The 17,436-nt window shown below is 37.9% G+C and overlaps 2 protein-coding genes and 1 pseudogene across 2 annotated transcripts; 2 read left to right on the forward strand and 1 right to left on the reverse strand.

Moving 5' to 3' along the window:
* Positions 1 to 4,417: 4,417 nt before the first annotated feature.
* On the reverse strand, positions 4,418 to 6,909 carry LOC121800307 (annotated as a pseudogene).
* Positions 6,910 to 8,030: 1,121 nt separating this feature from the next.
* LOC121800795 lies at positions 8,031 to 11,209 on the forward strand. The gene is made up of 2 exons (XM_042200297.1): positions 8,031 to 8,567; positions 11,147 to 11,209. The coding sequence occupies exons 1-2, from the start codon at positions 8,031 to 8,033 to the stop codon at positions 11,207 to 11,209; spliced, it is 600 nt and encodes a 199-aa protein (XP_042056231.1).
* Positions 11,210 to 11,333: 124 nt separating this feature from the next.
* On the forward strand, positions 11,334 to 14,259 carry LOC121799843 (protein MRG1-like). Its single transcript, XM_042199346.1, has 5 exons — positions 11,334 to 11,528; positions 12,945 to 12,998; positions 13,194 to 13,207; positions 13,593 to 13,738; positions 13,876 to 14,259. Exons 1-5 carry the CDS (start codon positions 11,409 to 11,411, stop codon positions 13,941 to 13,943), a joined length of 402 nt encoding a protein of 133 aa, XP_042055280.1. The 5' UTR covers positions 11,334 to 11,408; the 3' UTR covers positions 13,944 to 14,259.
* The last annotated feature ends 3,177 nt before the right edge of the window (positions 14,260 to 17,436 follow it).

Here is a 17,436-nt window from a genome sequence, read left to right on the forward strand (position 1 = left end):
AAATATGATAGTTATAAGACTTTACCTCTCCCTTGGAGATGCTCTAAGACGTTGTATTTGTAAAACCTACTATTACAAATTAGGAGTAGCCAACATGTCTAACATGACAACCTAAAAATAAAATACTCCACTTATTGTGGATGTTGAAAATGGAGAAACAAATTAAGAAGAAACATTGGAGAAGATGAATTGAAAGAGAAAGAAGAAACTAGCATTGATATGTGAAAATTGAGAAAACCGTCGCATAAGAGAAAGATGGGAGTAAAAGGGGAAAAATCTTTATTGACTACATTTTTGAAAATTGTTGACTGTAATTTACAATAAAATGCCTTATATATAAGCTGGAAAAATGCTAAACTAATTAATTAAAAGCCTCCCTAAGATGGAAGCATAACAAATGCAACCATCTTGACAAAACATCAAACATTGACGCACTTTTTATTAACACTATAAATACCTGCAAGTATACAGAGTATGAATAGTATAGCTAAAGGTTAGTACCGGATATCGATCACAGGGAAAAACAAACACAGACTGTCTATCTTGTACTAAAACTCAATTACTATGTGGAAGAACCGAAAGTTTTGGAGATTTTTTTAAAACAAAGAACAATTAAAAGCAAAGAAACACTAATTGTAAATAAATACGGAGATAAAAGTATAGAGATAAGAGAATTCCGGGGATGTGCGTTCACAGTTATGGTTATACAAATTCCAACTACAACACCCTAGCACAGTTCTTACTTTGATTAGAACGAGTCACCTAGGTTATGCTCATGCGATGCAAACTTTGATTACAAACATTTAATCCTAAATACGTAACTCCTAAAAGCTCATAAGATCCTTGAAAAGTCTCCACTCTCAATTAACAGTGTCATTTTAAAGAAAGCTAATTATAGTATCTATTAAGTGGATCTAACTCGCCAACCTCCTCTCACGATTGTGTAGCAAGTTATATTAATTCATCACTGATGTGTCACTCAAACGTGAAGCATTATCCATTAACTTAAGGAAGAAACAAAGTATGAACAAAACGGATGTTAAATAGAAAAGGAATTGTATAATCAAAGTCGTTACTAACACATCCCTAGAGTCCTATGAGTTTAGTTACATATGATAGAATAAACTAAAACATAGATTGAAGGGAAGACAATGAAAACATAAGACTAAAGCAAATAAAACCCAAAGGTAGAATCCTTGTAGTCTTGATGATCTTGAATCCTTCTCCAACCTCTTGCGCAATGAAGCACTCTAACTTTTAAGCTCTAGAAATATTTGACAAAGAGAAGATCTATCTTTGATGAAGCTTTGGGGGGTATTTATAGGGGAAAATTGCCCCATCTCAAATAAGGAAAAGGGTTGCTAAATATGGTAAATCTTGGAGAGAAAGTATGGCAAATTCTGCTCGCCGCTATTTCCCAGCGGTCGCTGTGGGTTGGTTTGAGGCTTCTATCTCTTGGCTGGCGGGCCGCTGCACTTGTTTCAGAGGTCGCTAGCCATCATCTCGTAACTCTCTGGACTCTAGGTAGTGGTTGCCACGCATCCTCCAGTGGTCGCTGGGCGTGTCTTGACCTTCATGAACAACTTTCCCGGAGCGGGCCGGTACTGCTTAGCGGTCGCTGGCAGTGTTTGCCAACGGATCGCTAGACATGCAGAATAGCTCCAGATTTCTAACATCGCATTTTGACTCCCTTTTTAGGCTCAAATATGCACATTTCTCACAAAACATGTCAAATACCAAAATAGATAAAATATGCAAATAATGGACATGTAATGCAACTTTGACATTGAAAACGAACCAAAAGATGGCCTTAAAACAGTGCAAAATCCGAGCGTATCAAACATCAAGTTTTATTCTAACTTCCTCTTAGAATATCATCTTCAACACTTGTAAATCATCCACTTGCTGGAATTGGAGTTTTTGCCCTCAACAAATGCAACCTTTATCTCAAGCTAGTTTGATGTTCTTAGGCCAACAATTGCTTACAAGCTTTCAAATATTGATCTCACAACTCCCCTTAGCAGAAGGAATCAGAGAGAGTTCAACTTCTTCCCAATGCAGATTGTTCATCACAATATCAATCCTTGAGTAGGCTCATCACTCTCTCCAAGTGACCAAATCAATCTCTACACAGAAAACCAATTCCCAATGCTAACTCTTGAAAAATTCACCTTGAAACACAAACAAATATCCTTCCAAAACACCCAATAGAGAGGCATCAAACAGAGCCTTTGAGTATCACTCCTTACAAGCACATAAACCCTACATCTCAATCTCATAGGCAAACAGTGACTCGATACACAAGGCGGCAACGGCGCCGTGAAAATGATGACATTGCCGCCTACGAAAGTTCAATTGGTTGCGCCTAATTAAAACCTCTCCTGGGATGAGCTGTATATAGCGAGGGGGGACAAACAAAACCAAAGAAAATTCATCCGATATAATCAGAAAACAACGATGGATTTGAAAACATATTCAGAAAATCAACAACAAATTTGAGAAACATATCTCAAACAGAAACATTCAAGCGATTAATCGGTGACTAAAACGAGAGAAACTTGGATCATACAAATCCAATAACAAGGATGCAAACTTGGATTATACAAATCCAAAAACAGGATACAAACTTGGATCATACAAATCCAGAAACAAATGATACAAATTTGGATTATACAATCCAATGAGCAAAGTTAAAAAAATGAGAGAGAAAACAGAGAATGAGATTGAGATTGAGGAACAAATTTGAGATTTCAAATCGACGGAAATTTCAAAGCCGAAGAGAGAGAATTGAAGAACCTGGAGCACCGGTGGAAAAGACGGAATTCGGTGAGAGACTTGGCAGAAAATTCTCACGAATCAAAATCACAAACCCTAGCTATATGAAAAAAAAACAAAAAAACAAGGATAGAAGAGATAGAGGTAATTAGAGGCGCGCAACGGATTTGTGCTCTAATACCATGTTGAAAATGGAGAAACAAATTGATGAAGAACCATTGGAGAAGATGAATTGAAAGAGAAAGAAGAAAGAGAAACTACCATTGATATGTGAAAATTGAGAAAACCATCGCATAAGAGAAAGATGGGAGTAAAAGGGAGAAAATCTTTATTGACTACCTTGTGAAAATTGTTGACTGCAATTTACAATAAAATGCCTTTTATATATAGGCTGGAAAAATGCTAGACTAACTAATTAAAAGTTACTAATTACATTTTACTTTTTTCTATTTCAATGGACAACTTTTTGGGTACAATTACAATTAATCCTGTTATTGCCGTGAAAATTGTTTATATTCTCATTAATTTCCTCGCATCTATTTCAATCAGTGGACAACTTTTTGGGTACAAATTACAATTAATCCTGTTATTGCCGTGAAAAATGTTTATATTCTCACTAATTTCCTCTCCAAGAGGCATGATGCCTTAAATATGAGACATGTCCTTTGGCTTTTAATAGCTTAAGATTGATTAAACAAAAAAATTACCATAAAAACCCAACATCTCGCGACTGTCGCTACTGAATAGCTTATGAATAGACGAACATTTTCGCGTCAATAATCATCTATACACTTTCAATTTCTCATGATTTTACCGCGAAACCTTACTTCTCCAAATTTGATGCTGACGTGGATGTCGGAGTTTACATAAATTCCTCAAATCCATTTGAGATTATAGATTTCATCACTAATTCATAACGAACTGAAATAGGCAGAATAAGTGGGCTTTACAAATCACGATCCAAACTTGAAAGCCGGCTTAATTGGAGTTCTACAAGAGTTAGGCCCAATATATCTTAGACATTTGCTATCCCAATTCCCAACCATTTTACGAGCAATAACAGAATTTACTCAATAATAAAAAAACTCTTCTAATTATATTCTGCAAGCAGCATAAATTAAGTTTTACTATTGATTTTCCTGCACAATTATATGTATGCCATGATTTTTAAGTAAAACAATCACATTTTTCTTGTTATCTTTAAATAGATTCTTTATCAATTTTTTAATAGTAGTATTGAAATAACTATAATTAGAAGCAGATTTGATACGAGGGTACTCGTATCGGTTCCGGGCAGCGCGAAGTCGCCGGAGAAGGGTTAGGTTCGTTCGCGGGATCCTCCCGTCGAGCAGCCTAGGGTTCTCGGTCAATTAGGGTTTGACGAGATGAACTTGCGGAAAATAAAGTACAATAAAAGATAAGTAACGATAAAGGATAAACTGAATTGATATTTCTTGAATGATTGAACTAAAGAACAATGTCCACTATTTATAATAGTGGATACTAACTTAATGAGCAGACAAAAGATATGCAAAAGATATGCAAATCTATACTTAATTAACTAACTCAACAAGATTCGTAGAAAAATGATACTCCACTCCACTCCACTCCACATAGGTTTGAATTTGTGTGACAATTATAAACAGAAATGTATGAGAATCAGGCAGCTGTGAGTCTGATCATCAGCCAGTACACAAAGGCAGCTAAGAAGAAGCTAATGAACCAAGCATTGTTGTAATCAAGCGCAAAGGCTTGAGGAACCGATCTCACCATTCCAAGCTTATTCAAGAAACCAGGAACCACAGGCAAAACCCCAACCACCAGCGCCCCAATTGCCGCCACATTGAACCCACCAGAGTAGTAGTAAGCTTATGCGGCACGGATACGGATACGCGTATCAGTATCCGAAAGGATACGGATACGCGGATACGGCTCTTTCCCCAAACAACCCGATACTGCGGATACGTTTTAACTATTTTTTTAATAAATAATAATAGTGCATAATAAATTACAAATAGATATTCTAATGTTATTATACAAATAAAAATAATAAATTACAAAATATTAAAAGCTAAGTCAATTTCTTTTGTGGTCGATTACACCACATCGATTTTTTGGTTATACTTATCCATATTACCAATAATATTGATCAAAATATTTATTTTATAGTTACAAAATTAGACAAAGTTAATGGAGTAATAAATTGGCCCAAAAAATGAGCCCCAAATATACTCCTTTTCCATCGTGACTACTTCTTGCCCAATTCATTCTCCCATTTCCAATTTTCTTCAAATCCCTAGTTGCAGGCAATTGCGGCGCCTTCCCCTTTCTTCTTCTTCTTCTTCTTCTTCTTCTTCTTCTTCATATCCGATTAACTGTCAATTTTGTTCCCAAATCGGATTGAGTTCGTAAATTGAAAGTTGCGAAGTTCTTCGACAGAGATGGACCGTTTTGATTTCGAAGAGGAGAACCTCAGATCTTTGCAGATAGAGGAGGCTGAAGGCCCAATACGGCCCAGCTCGCGGATACGCCGAAGGACTACGTATCGAATCTGAGGGTTTCCCGGCCCAATACGGCCCAGCTCGCGGATACGCCCAGGATACGTATCGACGGTGTATCCGTCGCGTATCGGTATCGGATACGTATCCGATACGTGATACGGCAACAGGGTGGACCGTATCGTTGTTATATAGGTAGTAAGCCCCCTCCGGGCTCATCGTGTACAGATCCCCCACGCTCAGCTCCGTACCCTTGATCAAGTAATAATCCACCAGAATCACCCCCCGCCAGAAAAGCCGAGTACCCCACCAGCCACGTGTACACGAAGCTCTCGCTGCGACTGCAGCAGCCTCCACGGCTGGAACGCGATCCCCCACCAGCGCCGTCAGCAGGGCCCCCCTCCGGAACGTGAAGGCGGATGGGCTCAGGTTGACGAGCGCGTTTGCTCGGGGGCGACCCACGTTGGCTGCCACGTTGGTTGTGATGATGGCCATGGCTTATGCCTAGTATGGCTAAGATCTTGGTCCAAATCCCACCTATTTTACCCAGAAGCTGTGGATTGGGCTGGAAATGACTTCACCCGAATATGACTGTGGTGGATGAAGTCACTGCCAGCCCCACAAATGTGAATGCTCCCATAAACAAGGGGAAGACCGGCTTGGGCCTATTTTTTGATTCACTCTGGCTCTTGGCGTAGCTGAGTGAAGTCCGGGATGTTTAGCGCTACGTAGCCAGAAACTGGTGTTTGCTGTCAGAGAAGGGAATAACAGATCCCAGAATTCGGAATTCGAAAGCTTTGATGAGAGGGAGAGGCATGTGGCCGAAGCCGCCAGTTCTAACATACGACCACGTGAGGAGGGAGAGCGTGAGCAGGCTCAGGACCGGAGCTGCGTATTTCTCAATCTGTTGGATTCCCTCGATCCCGTTCCAGAATGTTCCGAGCGCTGCAGCAGCCAGAAACACGATGAAGCACGCGAACGCCAGGGGTGAAGTGCCAAGCCAGTTTGCTGACTCTGCAAGGAAGACGCTCTCTGGATGGAGGAGGAGGATTGCTTCACCCCCGATCCATGACTACGATCCCGTACCAGCCGCACCCAACCAGGGCTCCTCAGGAGAGTGGGGTATATTGGCGCCGCGAATGCCGAAGGAGGATCTGGCTAGGGACTGGGAAGGAGATTCCGTATTTCGTGCCCGGGTGGCCGGTTAGGAGGTGTGGGAATAGGAGGATTACGTTGGCTGCCACCAGGCCATGCCCAGGTCGACTAGGCTGCCGGCTAGGTAGTATGATGGCACCCCCACCACTATCCCTACCCACAGGCTGGCCATATCCACTCCAGACATAGTCCGGTGGGCAGGGGGCGTCGGCTTTAGGTCATCGTTGATGAGGGTGGGGTCCGGCTCTGCTTCTCCAAACTGGGAGATTAATTGAGATTGATTTGATGATGATGATGGTGTCATTGAGGGATTGGGGTAGCATTTTGTGGGGAGGGGGGAGGATTTTCTAGTTAAGTTGGTTGGGAATATTGATGATTTCTTCAAGAGGTAGTTGGGCTTGGGGTTTTGGTTTTGGTGGTGGGGGTGGAGATGGAGATTGAAGCTCAAAATTGTGGACACCATGGGATTCTTGGAGTTGGAGATGTGTGGTATCTCAGAGTTTGACGATGATTTGGTGATGAAATAGGAATGGTGGAATTAAAGTCGCACGTCGCATCAATAACAACTTATTTTATGAAATAGTACTAAGTTTGAATTATTTTTTACAATGTAGAAGCTGACCAGTGAGAGGGGTTTCTCGCTTTAGTATCCTATGTGTGTTACTTTTGACAGATCGGATGATAGCTGGACTAGAATCATATAAGTCTGGCTTAGATCTGATGACTATATTATGAGTGTTTGATTTCACATGCTCCACATGCAATACATATATATTCACATCATAATGAATCTTGGTATTTGGATTACTCAAAGGAAGTGGCAAACTGGCAAATGCAATCAATAACAGAATCTTTTCATTTTTTCTATTCTCCATTTAAAGATGAAAAATAAAAAGAAGAGGACTTAGTACAAGAAAAGCACTTTAAATGGATGATTTTCTATTTACTACTAGTATTATTAGTTGCTACTTCCCTCCGTTTCATAATAATTGAGTCATTTTATCATTTTAATATGTTCCATAATAGTGAAGTCATTTATCTTTTAGTAAAAGTCTATAACACATTTCTTTTCACTTATTTTACTCTCTCTATTTTATTCTCTCTTCATCTCTCTATCTTTTTCATTTTCTACTCTATTCTTTTTTTATTTATCTCATCTTACATAATTTTTCTTAAATCGCATACTGAAAATAAACGCATCTACTATTAATAGCGGGAGTAATATAAATAAGGTCATAAGGAGAAAGAGCAGACAATTTCTTCCTTGCATTGGGCCTGCCGTAGTCATTGGGTGTATCCATGTCGGCCTAATACTAAGAGTGTCCACAGTGGGGAGAGCCACGGCCCGTGGCTCGGGTGCACGGCCCCCACTGCAGAGAGCCGAGAACAGTGGCTGAGGGCCGAGAGCCGAGAGGGGCTGAGCCGTGGGGTGCGCGGCCCACCACTGCAGCGGGCCGCGTTTCGTGGCTCAGCCACCGAATTTTAATTTTTTTTTATTCTTTCTTTTATTAAATACACCACATTTTTCCTCTATTTTTCTACCCCAATTCAAACACCACTCTCTCCAATCTTTCCAGTCTATTTTAATTCAACTTCTGAAATATGGATTCTGACGATGAACGGTACCAAGAAGCGGTAGATCTGGAGTTCCAAAACTTGGTTGCAGCGGTGCAACAGGAAGCTGAAGAGGCGGAGGCAGTGGCGGCGGTAGCAGTCCCTCGGCCGTTCTATCATCGGCGGTATATCGACCGTGACCATGCCGGGGCTGACCGCCGGTTGATGGAAGACTACTTTAGCGAGAACGCCCGTTATCCGCCAGAGATTTTCCGTCGGCGTTTCAGAATGTCGCAACAACTCTTTGTCCATATAGCGACGTGTTTGGCGCAGCAGTTCAAGTGCTTCAACTTGCGATATGATGCTGACCCGGCTTGTCGACATATCAGAAGTGTACGGTGGCAATTAGGCAGCTTGCCTATGCCGGGCCCGCTGGCATGTTTGACGAATACTTACAGATGGGCGAAACGACTGTCGTACAGACGTCGAGACAGTTTTGTAGGGGCATTAAGGATATCTTCAAAGGAGTATCTACGGAAGCCAACGGCCGATGATTGCCAGAGTCTGATTGATATGCACGTGACTGTACATCATTTTCCAGGGATGTTGGGAAGCATCGATTGCATGCACTGGGAGTGGAGGAACTGCTCGGTGGCTTGGAAGGGGCAGTTCACTTCTGGTTTCAAAGGCCGACATCCCACGATGATCCTGGAAGCCATTGCTGACTACCGCTTGCGAATCTGGCATGTGTATTTTGGGGTCGCTGGGTCGAACAACGACATCAACGTTCTACGATCATCCCACCTGTTCAATGACGAGAGCCGGGGTGAGGGTCCGCAAGTTAGATTCATGGCCAACGGCACGCAGTACAACATGGGATACTATTTGGCCGATGGGATATACCCTCGCTGGCCCGTGTTTGTGAAGTCGATCTGACAACCCGTTGGGCAGAAGCAAACCTACTTCGCGAAAAAATAAGAGGGTGCTAGGAAGGATGTAGAGCGAGCTTTTGGTGTCCTCCAAGCGCGATGGACCATTATACGGTGCCCGGTTCGACAATGGCACGAAAATGATGTCTTAGACATCATGACTGCATGTATCATATTGCACAATATGATAATAGCTGACGAAGGATTTGCTGCAGAGCGATGGACACCGGAAGATGGTACTAGTTCGAGCTCGGGTATTGCCATGGAGCCCCTGCAGATGGGTGTACCACGTAGTAATGAATACTTGATCCAGCGGTACACCGATATACGGAGCCAAATATCGCATACAACACTGCAAGCTGATTTGGTTGAAGAGGTCTGGAACGTAGAGGGAGCGCCGCATAGTGATATGGGTTTTCAGGTTGTTGTTTTAAACTAGAAAAATTTCGTTGTATAAATATCATAAATTATAGTCTAATAAATTTATTGTGTTAAATTAAAAATATCATTAAAAAAAAAAACAAATTAATTTTATTTGGAGCGGGCCACATTTCGTGGCTCTTGCTATTTACCATTGTGGAGAGCCCAGGAGAGCCACATTTGCTGGCCCTTCTTGAGGGCCACCATTGTGGATACTCTAACATAGTACTAGTACTATCATAGAATGTTGAACAGACTAAAAATTTACTTCAAAAGAGAACTAATCAACCGTGACAGAAAAAACAATTAGTATAAAACCAAAAAGCTAGTAATTATAGGAAGAATGACAAATTGACATATGCATGTGTATGTGTAGTGTGTAGTACTAGGCCAATAAGTTTCAATCTAAACCCAACACAAATATTGCAAAAACTGAAAACTACCTAATGAACAAATCCACACATTCAAATAAGGGATAATATATTTGAATTGCCCGTATTATACACTTACGTGTATATTATAATAATATGATCCCAAATATTTTTGAATGAATAATTTCCTTGATAATCAACATACTTAATTATTCATATTTCATTTTATTCAATTAATTATTTGTAGCTTACCAATCATATTAATAAATGAACCAATGAATACAATTCTATTCATTGGGATTTCTTATCATCGCTAAAAAACAGAATGAAAATTCCATTTTATTATACCTAGGACTTTATTGTGTGAGTTACGTTGAGTAACGGTAAGTACAATAGGTTGGGTAATGGTCATATATATATATATATGGTTTTGATATGCAAAACTAAATTTAAATACAGAAACGTAAAACAATATCATACGTATGGCACTTTTAGGTCATAGTTAGTTAATTTTTAGGTCATGCTAACAGACCTAAAATGATTAGCATGACATTAAACCAAAATATTAAATATGACCCAAAATTGCTTAATTATGACCTTCCGTGTTTTTAGTTGATTATTGACCATTAGATCATCTAATCCTAGGGTCAAGATTTGGGGTGCATTTCTGGATTTAAATGTATTTTATTTTGATCATCTATATATATATATTATATATATGAAAAATGAGAGTTGAGGACTTCAAATTTGGGTACTAAGTTATTATTAATTCTAAATCAATTTAGTTTGTTTAATCTGTAATATCATATAGAACAGAGATTATTAATCATTATATTTAAATTCTAAATTTCTTACGAAAATTTTAAATATCAAAGAAAAATTCATTTAAATTAGTTGAAGTTGCGACAAGTCTTTGTCCACTATTTTGTAGCAAAATTTGTCCTCGCTACTCAACTACTGCCTCCGTCCCTGAAAATTTGTCTTATTTTTTCATTTTCGTCCGTCCCCCAAAGTTTGTCCCGTTTCACTTTTTATCATTTTTGGTAGTAGACCCATATTCCACTAACTCATTCTTACTCACATTTTATTATATTACTAATATATAAAAATAGGACCCACAATCCACTAACTTTTTCAACTCACTTTCTAATATATTTCTTAAAACCGTGCTGGGTCAAAGTGGGACAATATTTGGGGACGAGAGGTAGTAGTAATATTATTGGAAAAAATATGTCAATACATTCATCCAGACATGACAAATAAAGCCTAAAAATAAATCGGACGAGTCACGATCTAAAACTACAGGTCGGTTGCAAATTTGACATTATTGTAATATCACTTTTATTAATTTTAAACATTTCATAATGAAAAATCCACTAAAAGTTTAGGTTATTAAGTACAATTATGTAATTTTTTTTATTTGTCAATTTTGTTTGATTTTCAGGTGATTGGAAATGAAACGGAATTCATTGCATATTCACCTGAACCACTTTTCATCGTTGCTTAATTAATCTTAAATTAAAAACTAGCCGTTAAGCTTAATTAATCTTAAATGAGCAGCTTAATTGACACAAACTAATGCTATATAAAACGGTATCCACTCGTTTCAGATTTGAAACCGGCAAGAAGTGGGAAATCACTTTTATCGGCATTGCAACCACACTGTTTCTCGATTCTCTTCCAATCATTTCTCAACTACCATCAAAATGGTGAGCAGCTCCAACGGAGAGTCGGCGAGCGACGCGCTCGAATCCCAGTCCAAGAGCCTCTTCTCCGAGGGCGAGAAGGTTCTCGCCTACCACGGTCCCCGCATCTACGAAGCCAAAGTACTCCCTATATCTATTTCTTAGGGTTTTTTCTTCTGTTCAATTAACGATTATCTTCGCACACTGAGTAATTGGAGCTCATTTATATGCTAATTTTAGTACCATGATTTGGTACTTGAATAAAATTCAAATATGGATATAATTTTAGATGTGTTTTTCATGCGAGGATAGCTGTTATATTTGATTGCTTGTGAAAGTGAACTAGCCAGGCTTAGATGCATACTAAAATGCAGTGGATTATTGACCTGAAGAATAAGGTTGTTTATGTAGGTTCATTACATTTTTCTCTTGAGTGTCTTTGATTGATTTTAGTTCCGTTGCCTTTCTTATATCTGGCTAATGTGATGTGGAAATCATAGTGGAACTGTTTAGTGCATAGGTATTCACATGTTTGATAAGCGGCTACAAACATAGATATGTGGGTTTCTCATAGGATTTTGTTTCAGGTTTCTATCAATATTCCAGGATTATGAATCACTCAAATTTACTAGAGAATATGTGACTTGTCTACTTAAGTAGAGGATATCATTTGTTTTTCTAAATGTAGATGTAAATGTAATAATCCTCAATCTTGATATCTATGTCTCTTTATGTTTATCATACATGTTCGTATCTTGTGCGTACTCATTACTCCTGGTATATATTTGATCCCGCATCAGATATACACTAATGAAATACTTTGTCATTAAGGTGGTTATTTGTGATATCTTAATGCCAAGTATTACTAGATTTTAATGGTGTGTCAGTATGTTGTTTTTTTCCTAATTGCATACCTACCTCACTTTCAAGGGGAATAATTTTGAACAATTATGCTTCAGTTGCCACCCTTTCTTCAGTTTTATTGTTCAAATATATTAACCCTTTCCCTTTGTTTGTTTTCTTCTTTTGGTATGAAGTAGAGTCCTGCTAATGGGGCTTATAGTAAAGTTTAATAACCAGTGTTAAAGCTTGAGAATTGGAACAAAGAAAATCATTCAGGCATGCAAGTTCGAATGAGAAACTTGCTTATTTGCAATATTCGCAGTTCCTTTCTTCTGCTTCAAATTAAGTTATGCAGTCCTCTTTACAGGGTATCATGGCTCATTAGTATTAATATACTGAATCATCAGAAATAATGATTGTGTCAGAGCCCCCTAAAAACTTCTCTGTGAATAAAATTCCAGGAATTACTTTCTGGTTCTTATATTAGGGCTGTGGGGATCATGCCTGCTCTCATCTTTGAATTAGAAACATGATTTATATATTCGTTCATTCTTTTATTTCAGATCATGTGTTGGTGATATACTATTCAGGATCAGTTTCATTTTTTTTATACAACTAGATTTTTGCTACATACTATTTGATCTTTTGTCAATACATGATGGTTTTCTTTACTCATAAAAGTATTTTCATTAGTTGCTCTTTTGTGTGTATAAGGTTCAAAAAGCAGAGTTCCAGAAGCATGAGTGGAGATATTTTCTCCATTACCTTGTAAGTTTAATTTCCTACTTATCTTTCCATTCCCAGTTGATTTTGGTTGCGCGTTACCTAATATGTTTGTGACTTTGTTAATGAAGCTCTTCCTATTACACCATTTTGTTAGCCTGTCAATAACATGTCCCCCAGGTCTTATTTGTCAAATGGAATACCACTATATCTACTCTAATTGGTAGTTATTTTTTACAGGGTTGGAATAAAAAGTGAGCATGTTCCCATCCCTTCATTTCCTTCTTTATTTATCTGACTTGGAGGTCCTATCTCAGTCTCTGTTTCTTTGTACTTTTGTAGAACACATAATACACAGCTGTTTTAAATGTTAGGTTAATTGTATACAGAATATACATAGCTGTTTTAATAGCTTAGTTTTACTAATTATATAGAGGCAAAATTTTCTTCCCTTGTAGTTCAGAATTTTAGAAACAAATAAATAAATTCTCTGGGTTAAGTTAGATTTGTTTAGCCCTATGTGTAGCTAATCAGAGTCCTGCAGTTCTATGTTATAAATATATGAGTAGTTTTTTGCTTTTTTAGGCCTATACTGGTAATTGTTATCACTAACTAAACGTTCAATATGCTTCCAATTAGTTGGGATGAATGGGTAGGCATGGATCGGCTGATGAAATATACCGAAGAGAATATTATGAAGCAACAGGCCCTTGATAAGAAAGCTGGAGTTGACAAGAATACTAAATTAGGGCGTTCTGCTCAAACAAAACCAAAAAGTTCAACTGGTATGTGTCAGTCAGTCTTTGATCTGCTAATTTCTTAGGGGTTCTTGATACTGGTATTTCTTCGTCAGATAACTGTTTATGGTTGGTGAGCTGTTTGTTTTTGGTATTAAGGTCTCTTTTACTCATGGATTTTGTAGATGCTAAAGTGGATAAAGGGGAGGCAAAGACCACAGGTACTGTTATCAGGTTTCTCCATTGTGTGTAATTTCCCACTTGCTCACGTCATATCTTCTTCAACAAAAATTGGTACCTTATCCTGGTCCATAGTTTAGTAAGCAAGTGGAGGCTAAACTAGGTTGAAAATGAATCCTTTATGCCAATATTTGATGTTGTTAACCTCTTGATGAAATGAATTGAAGGAAGAAACTTTGGGATATAGCCATATAGTAATAGCCGTGTATTCTGGACTTAATTGCCTATTACTCCCTCCGTCCGCCATTAGGAGTCCCATTTCTTGGCGGCACGGGGTTTTAAGAAATGCTAAGAAAAATAGGTGGAAAAAAGTTAGTGGAATAGGTGTCCCACTTGTATATATTAGTTTTAAATGAAATGTGAGTGAAAAGAGTTAGTGGAAGGTGGGACCCTATTACCATTTATGGTAAAAGTGAACCGGGACTCCTATTTGCGGACGGACTAAAATGGAAAAACGAGACTCCTATTCGCGGACGGAGGGAGTACTTGTCATGGTATTTGATACTGAGTCTTATTCGTGGTGGTTTACAAGCGTGGGAATCAAGCGGTTGCGGATTATCCATTAGCTGTAGCGCAAAATTATCTTTAGCTGCATATCCTTTACTAAGTTGTTTTGCTAGAGGAGTCGTGTGTTACTAGTCTTTTAGAGATAGAGTTGTTTTACGAGTCTGTTTGTTAGTAGGAGTCACTAGGCAGTCCTTGTATATAGTCCCTCAATGTTTGAGATGGCATGTATTGCATTTGAGTTTGTGAACTATTATTCTGTTGGCCCCGTTGAGGATTTCTATCTTGTTTATTTCTTCCATTCCATTGTTTTCCATCCTCTCGCCTTTACTCTATCAATTTGCAGCTACAAAGGGAAAAAGCGAAAGGCTGACTCAGGGATTGAGGTTTGTTCTGTCCCTCCTCTACATTAGTAAGCTTGCAAGTTTAATTTGGAGTGCACTTATCTACAGATATTGATTGTAGAGCGCTTTGTCGAGAGAGAGACACACACAATTATATATTGAGATGAAACTGAAAGAACTAGTGCACGATTGACTAACTGAATAAATTGGAGTTAACTTGAACTAACTTGAATTAAGAACAATGTTGTTAAGGGTGTGGGGCGCAACGAGATAATTCTGTAAAAATCCGGGGCGCAGTGCGTGGGACGCTCTAATAGATTGGAAAATTTCTTTTCTTGCTATACTAAAAAAAGAATTTGAGTAGAAGAGGAAGAATTAATGAGAAGAGGATAATAAGGAATATTAATGTCTTGAGAAGAGGAGAAGAGCTGAATTGTTTTTTTTTTGGAGATTATAAAATATTGTAGTATTATTTTTTGCAATATTTTTGGTGATTTGGAGGGATTAAAGGAAATATTTATGATGAGTTATTTTAGGAAAATAAGATTTCATGAAGTCTTTTGGGTTTTTTGATTGAAATATTTTCAGCTGCCGCCCTGAGCACCCCGCGCCTCAGGCGCTCTTTTAACAATATTGATCAAGGATGATAGTTTTCCTCTTGCGAGGCCTTGACCTATGCCAAACAAAATACTCCCTCCATCCCGCCATAAATGAGGAGTTTCTTTTTGGCACGAGATTTAAGAAAATGATATTTAGAGATTAAGTGGAGAGAGAATAAGTGAAGAGAGAATAAAGTAAAAGAACCAATTGATATATTTGCCAAAAAAAGAAAATGACTCGCTTTAGGTGGGACGTTCCAAAAAGGAATACAAGTCGCTTATAGTGGGACGAAGGGAGTGCTAGACTTCAAGCTATATTTCCCCTTCAATTTCTAGGGGTATATATACTTGAGATTCCTACTTCAACTTGTAAAAGAAGAGATAATTATCAGAAAAGGAAAACTACTAAACTAAGGAAGTGAATCCTAATAACTTAAGGAAATAAATAACAACTATTAACATACCCCTAATGTGATTTGGACTCTGAATTATTTATGATATGCGACAACTGAATGACTAGATCAACAAATGCATGACTTTCTTCTTCCAATCTCTCGCTTCATTCTTCTTCTCATGCTTGAGTGGCTACTCGACGTGGACCTCGTGTATACTGTATATACCCTCCACGGTTGAGCTCTATCACATATCTGCCGTGTATATGCTCCTTTCTTCTTCTTTCTATTTTCTCTTAGTTTTCATTTCATCTCTCTTTAAATAAGTATTTTTTTAACTTAGTAAACATCATTGCTTAGATTTTGGACGTTTTCTAATGCTTGTTGGTGTATGATTAGTTGTATTTCTGTTTCATATATTAAGACGTTTCCTGGTTGTCACTTTAATTTCAGAGTCATGTGCAAATATAAAGAGAAACTGTACCAAAGTAATTTAATACTCCCTCCGTCCGCTGTAGTTGAGTCATTTCATTTTATGCACTCGTTTTGGAAAAATGATAATAAATAGTTAAAATGGAAAGAGAGTAAAGCAGGTGACAAAAAATGTAGATAAGAGTCTTATCTACATTATTCTCTCTCTTACTTATTTTATCTCCACTTTAACTATTTATTATCATTTTTTAAAAACGAGTGCAGAAAGAAAATGAAATGACTCAACTACCGCGGAACGGAGGGAGTATCTCTTATTCCTAGAAACGAACATGAATTTCATAAGTAAAGAAGCATAGAAAGAGTATATAGAAAAGGTATATCGTCTAGTATCTTTCACCAGGGAAAAGGACATGGAGAAAGGTTTAAATTATTTTTCTATTATAAAAAAATAGTACAAGATTAATTTCAAACATAAAGGTATAATACTTTCTCAAATATCTTCCAATTTGGAGAATGATTTTTCATGAAAAGAAGGTAAATATGGTAGTTATAAGATTTTACTTCTTCACTGTTGAAGAGTTAAAGATACCTCTTCAAAATGGGAAAACGTGTTAAAACTATTAAATCTTGTCCCACATTGACTTGATGATAATCCTAGCCTATCTATATAAGTATGGATAACCCTCCTATAAGGCCTTTTAAGGGGTGAGTGACCCATTTCTAATATGGTATCAGAGCAGGCCCAAGTCGATGATGAATTTTATCTCTTGATTTCTTCTCTAGCCAACCCACGTGATGGAAGTCTGATGTGCCATTCCGGCCCACACGTGAGGGGGCGTGTTAAAACTATTAAATCTTGTCTCACATCGACTTGATGATGATCCTAACCTATCTATATAAGTATGGATAACCCTCCCCTTTACAAGACATTTTAGGGTGATTGACTCATTTCTAATAAAAATGTATAATACATTCTCAAATACCTTTCTTCTTGGAGAATGATTTCTCATAAAAGAGTAAAAACATAAATGGTATTTTATCTTTCACTTTCGCACATAAATGGTACCTGATCTTTATTTTATATAATTTTTAGTACCTATAAATCACATTTTGGTACCTGATGTGATTTTCACCCCAAAATGCCCTCTAAACAAATACATTGTTCCATTTGTGTCATAGATGATATTTGGGCATACACAAAAATAGTACCAAAAGTGATATTATAATATCTTCTC

This window comes from Salvia splendens, chromosome 4 (assembly GCF_004379255.2).
Source record: "Salvia splendens isolate huo1 chromosome 4, SspV2, whole genome shotgun sequence".
Lineage (NCBI taxonomy): Eukaryota > Viridiplantae > Streptophyta > Magnoliopsida > Lamiales > Lamiaceae > Salvia > Salvia splendens.

What these genes read in the sequence shown, in the direction of transcription:
- LOC121799843 (XM_042199346.1), top strand. Translation starts at nt 11,409, where the DNA reads ATGGTGAGCAGCTCCAACGGAGAGTCGGCGAGCGACGCGCTCGAATCC. An exon ending in CCCGCATCTACGAAGCCAAA is followed by an intron (nt 11,529 to 12,944) that starts GTACTCCCTATA and finishes TGTGTGTATAAG; the next exon opens with GTTCAAAAAGCAGAGTTCCA. An exon ending in AAAACCAAAAAGTTCAACTG is followed by an intron (nt 13,739 to 13,875) that starts GTATGTGTCAGT and finishes TGGATTTTGTAG; the next exon opens with ATGCTAAAGTGGATAAAGGG.
- LOC121800795 (XM_042200297.1), top strand. Translation starts at nt 8,031, where the DNA reads ATGGATTCTGACGATGAACGGTACCAAGAAGCGGTAGATCTGGAGTTC. An exon ending in TGATTGATATGCACGTGACT is followed by an intron (nt 8,568 to 11,146) that starts GTACATCATTTT and finishes TTTGATTTTCAG; the next exon opens with GTGATTGGAAATGAAACGGA.